The sequence below is a fragment of the Echinops telfairi genome, unplaced genomic scaffold (assembly GCF_000313985.2).
Source record: "Echinops telfairi isolate 266 unplaced genomic scaffold, ASM31398v2 ScPeMD7_5;HRSCAF=22, whole genome shotgun sequence".
Lineage (NCBI taxonomy): Eukaryota > Metazoa > Chordata > Mammalia > Afrosoricida > Tenrecidae > Echinops > Echinops telfairi.
This window is the reverse complement of record NW_022103901.1, coordinates 13,346,041-13,350,747: the sequence shown is the minus strand read 5'-3', so window position 1 is coordinate 13,350,747 and position 4,707 is coordinate 13,346,041. Positions and strand designations below refer to the sequence as shown.

The window sequence follows — 4,707 nt, the reverse complement described above, 5'->3', positions numbered from 1 at the left end:
AGATGTCCCTCCCTCTCCGTTTCGTGTCCCCGACTGTGAAATGAGGCCTGGCGTTGGTGGCCAGGCCAGGAGGTTCTGACAGCTGGCCCTGGGGGTCGGGCAGAAGGTGCAGGGACCCAGGGAGACGTGTCCCCACAGGAGGATGGCGCAGAAGGTTGGTCTGCCCGAGGTGCGGGAGCGAGTGGGAGCCTCGCACGGCATCACCGACCTGGCCCGAAAACTCCACTTCTATAACGGCTGGGCCCCCGACTATGATCAGGTAACCCCTAGGGGCCTGGCCTCGGCCTGCTGGCCATCTGTAAACTGGAAATGGTTAGCTCGCCTCTGGTCCTGGGACAGCTGTGAGAAGGGAGGGTGACTGGGCCAGCTCCTAGAAGTCCTGCTCTCTTGGGAGCTGGTGACCCCTTCCCTGCCCATCCTCAGACTTGCCCTCAGACCTGCCCCGCACCCAGACTGCAGGGACTAAGACCCTCCTACCTTAGATCTGCAGTCCCACCAGGGGACACCCTGGAGTAGGGGCCATTGAGAGTGACCCCACTCTAAACAGAGAACCACCTTTGCCAGCAGAGAAACACCCGAGAGCAGAGTGGGTGCTCCCCCCTCTAGGCAGGTCTCCCCTAACGGTACCCCTGAAGGGGCTACACACACACACCACTGGACCTGGCTGACTCCCATGGGAAGTCCCCCAGGCCCTAGGACACAGGATGGCGGTCAGCACTCTGTCCCCAGGACGTGGCGGCCCTGCAGTACCGTGCCCCGAGCCTGGCCGTGGACTGCCTCATCCGAGCTAGTTCAGCTCTGCCCCAGCCAGCCCTGATCCTGGATGTGGCTTGTGGCACCGGCCTGGTGGCTGTGGAGGTGAGACCTTCCCAGGTTCCCTGTCCCTGCCAGGCCCCCCACTTCTCAAGCATGCTACCCTGCCCACCCTTGGCTCACAGGCCTTGCCTCCAGTGTGGCCCCCTGCCCTCCCAGATAGGGGGACCCAGCTGGGACATGACCGGAGGCCCGGCCCCTACCCCAGCTACAGGCTCGGGGCTTCCACCAGGTGCACGGAGTTGATGGGAGCCCAGGGATGCTGGAACAGGCTCGGGCCAGAGGCCTGTACCAGAACCTCAGCCTCTGCACCCTGGGCCAGGAGCCCCTGCCCAGTCCTGAAGGTACTGCCCCCCCAAGCCCCTACCCCCTGCCTGGCTCCCACTCCCCTGCTGAGGGCCTTCTGAGTCCTTGTCCTTAGTCCCCTTGTTGAGAATGACTGCCCTCACCAAGCCCCCCTTCACCTCCCAAGTCCCATCCTCCTCCCCCGGTTACACTCCCATTCACCGTACTGAACCCCCACCCACCCCCTCATGGAGCTCCTCTCAGAGGCCCGAGGAGTCCCCTCACTGAGCCCGCTACCCTGTGTATGATCTGACCACAGCCCAGGCTAGGGCCACACCTGCCACGGCCTCTCCACAAGACCCGGTGGCAGGCCTTGCCCCTCCCCAGGCCCCCAGCACAGGACATTGTCCCCTCCTGGGTAACCTGAGGATGAACCCCCCATCCCGTCCCCACGTCCCCCTCTCCCGCAGGGACCTACGATGCAGTGCTGATGGTGGGCGCTCTCAGTGAAGGCCAGGTGCCCTGCAGTGCGGTGACTGAGCTGCTTCGAGTCACCAAGCCAGGTGAGGGGCAATTCCAAGGACACACGTCGTCTCCCTTCACACAGGCCGAGGGAAGGCCAAGGCTCTGCCCGTAGTCCCGCAGGGCATGGCCGCAGCAGCCCCCGTCCCGGACAGCAGGCCATCCTAGTAGCCAGCTCACCACTCAGGGCGCTGGGAACAGCCTACTCTCGTCATCAGCCTGGCTCCTCCCCAGACACCAGGGTGGCCCCGACCCCTCCCCGCAGTAAGGAGCAGGTGAGACACTGCCTCTAGGATCTTCGCAGGTTCACAGTAGGTGCTCAGATTAGTTCCCTCATCCTCCAGCCTCCTCACAGACTGGTCAAACTCTCACCTCCCTGGAATCATTTCGGACTCTTGTGGTGAAGCGCTAGTCAGTCAGTTCTGGCCCATCTCGACCCTGTACACAACAGAAGGAAACACTGCCCGGCCCTGCGCCGCCTCCCAATGGTTCCCATGCTCGACAACATGTCCAAAATACGTAAGACCAAGTCTCACCATCCTTGCCTCTAAGGAGCGCTCTGGCCGTACTTCCAAGACAGATCCGCCTGACACTTTCAGTATTTTTCTCCAGTGCCACCCACCATTCAAGCGTATTGATTCTCCTCCGGTCGTCCTTAGTCAGTGTCCCGCTTTCACGTGCATATACGGTAATGGAAAGCACTATGGCTTGAGTTAGTGCGTGCACCTGAGACCTCAAAGTAACACCCTTGCTCTTCAAGACCCTAAAGAGCTCTTGAGCAGAGTTACCCAGTGCAACTCGTCTTTTGGTCTCTTGACGGCTGCTGCCGTGAGCATTGATTGTGGATCCCAGCAAGACCAGACCTTCGACAGCTTCAACCCTTTCTCCGTGTTTCATGATGTGACCTGCTGGTCCAGCGGTGAGGGTTTGGGGCTTCTGTACATTGAGTTGTGATCCACACTGCAGGCTGCAGTCCTGGATCGTCATCAGCATGTGCCTCAAGTTCTCCTCGCTGTCAGGGAGCCAGGTCCTGGTCATGGGCAGACTGCAGGTTCCTCCCAACCCTGATGCCCCGTGCTTCTTCGTGTAAGCCAGCTCCTCCGGTTCGTTCATTCACCCGTTCTCTGAGTCATTCATTCTGACTTACAGCAACTCTACAGGGCAGCAGAGAACTGTCGCTGTGGTTTCTAGGGTTAACTCTCTGCGCGAGCAGAAAGCCCCATCAGCTGCCAGTTCCGGCTCGCTTCCATGGGCGTGTCTGGTACACTAGAGGTGGGCCGAGGTGCAGGGGCAATGACATTTCCTGCACACCTACTGTGTGCCCTGCCCTGTGCTCTGGGGAGATGGCTGTGCGCTCTCTGGGCCCTCCCTCACCGATGCAGCGGGGTCCAGGAGGGCAGCAGGAGGCCCATGGCCACCAGAGCAGGGCAAGGGCTAGGACAGGCCTGCAGGCCATCCGTGTCCAGGGTCAGGGAAGCCCGGCAGGTCGAAAGGAGACGGCAGTTTGAGGGCCTGGAGGTTCTGCTGGCCACAGCACGCTGTCAGGAAGTCAGCCGGTGTCCTTATCCCCGGAAGATCACCCAGATCCCCCTCCCTGCTGCCTTCAGTTCCCGGCTAAGCCCAGGCAGGTCCGGGCAGGTTGGGGTGCAGCGAGAGGACACTGGCGAGGTCAGCCAGAGGGCTAGAGATTAAACCTGAAAACCCAACATGGCAGCATTCAGATCTTCCCTGCCCATCCCAACCCCACCGCCAGGGCCCCTTCTGCCCACCTCTCACATGTCCCTGTCACCAGGTGTTCCCTGCAGTCACGGGTCTCCCCTGCCCTTCTTCAGTGACAGTGCCACCTCACTGCAGGGGCCTGGATGAGACCTCAGGGACAGGGTTATCCCACCTGGAATTTGGGAGTGAGCCAGGCATTCTATACACACCAGACTTCTGGTGGGGGGAGGGGGGGGGAGCAGGGCCCCTTGGCCACCTGAGAGCCTGAGGCTCAGAGCAGTCAAGGAACCTGCCCTAGGCTTAAAGCCCTAGCGCTTCTCTCTGCCCTCCCTGCACCCACACAAGCTGGAGATGGGAGGCTGGCGGGGTGGGGCGGGAGGGGGGACGGAAGCGAGGCAGGCAGGAAGGAGCCTCTTTCTGGCGCTTTGGTTCAGAACTGCCATGAGTAAGCCGCTGGGCTGGGTCTTGGGGCGCCCGGGAGGCTGCGTCTGGAGGAGGGGAGCCCCAGGGCTGAACCGGAAGATGCGAGCTGGGAGGGCCAGCCTCTCCTGACTCACCCCTCGCCTGCCGCCCCCTTCCCTAGGTGGGCTGGTGTGCCTGACCACCCGGACCAACCCGTCCAACCTCCTGTTTAAGGAGGCGCTGGAGACCACCCTGCAGGGGCTCGAGGAAGCCGGAGCGTGGGAACGCCTGGCGGCCTGGCCTGTGGACCGGTGGGAGCTGGCCACTGCCGAGCAAGAGGTGGTGACCAGCAATGATGCCAACGACATCGGCTTCATCTCGGGCATCATCTACCTGTACCGAAAGCAGGAGGCGGCCCAGGCCCCAGGGACAAGGCCCAGCCCCCAGCCCCTTGCCAGTGACCCCACCTGTATCGACCCCAGCTGCTAGGGCCTCTTGGCTTCATCTGTAAAAGGGTACTGGGTGAATGCTCCCCAAGAATGTGCTGCCTATTAAATGAGCTCCGCAGAACGAGAGAACAGCCCTGGACAAAGTAGCCCTCGCGGCAAGAAAGGGTGACGGGGGGCCTCCAGCCCAGGCCGATGCTCGGGGTGACTGTCCCTGTCCCCGGTGTGGTGGGCACCCTCAGTTCACCAATGAGAGTGGGGCTCTGAATATGTGCGCTCTGACACGGGCAGGGTGAAGGTCAAGACCAGGTGACACGGCGGAGACCCAAGCCACTCCCAGACACCCCCGAGTGGGAGCCACAGGGCCCAGCTATGGCCAGACCTCGGTCACACATCCTGTCATGGCCAGGCCTGGGTGTCTCTGGCGTGAGAGGAACCTGGCGGGCCTTCTGGAGCAGGTGCACGGGTGCACTGTCGGGGAAGTGGCTAGGCCAGGATCGGGGCTGAGTCCTGCTTCTGG

The 4,707-nt window shown here is 62.2% G+C and overlaps 1 protein-coding gene across 3 annotated transcripts in view; it reads left to right on the top strand.

The window, feature by feature from the left end:
* Positions 1–4,314, top strand: part of METTL27 (methyltransferase like 27) — a 4,516-nt gene extending 202 nt beyond the window's left edge. Inside the window, exons 2-6 of one of the 3 annotated variants that reach the window (XM_045285890.1) lie at positions 104–259; positions 730–858; positions 1,046–1,157; positions 1,569–1,661; positions 3,923–4,314. In XM_045285890.1, the coding sequence (XP_045141825.1) occupies positions 143–259; positions 730–858; positions 1,046–1,157; positions 1,569–1,661; positions 3,923–4,230 (759 nt within the window). In that variant the 5' untranslated portion in view covers positions 104–142 and the 3' untranslated portion in view covers positions 4,231–4,314. Of the gene's footprint in view, positions 1–103; positions 260–729; positions 859–1,021; positions 1,158–1,568; positions 1,662–3,922 lie in introns of all 3 variants that reach the window. The other 2 variants (XM_045285888.1, XM_004705996.2) reach the window with 2 other exon arrangements.
* Positions 4,315–4,707: the final 393 nt, after the last annotated feature.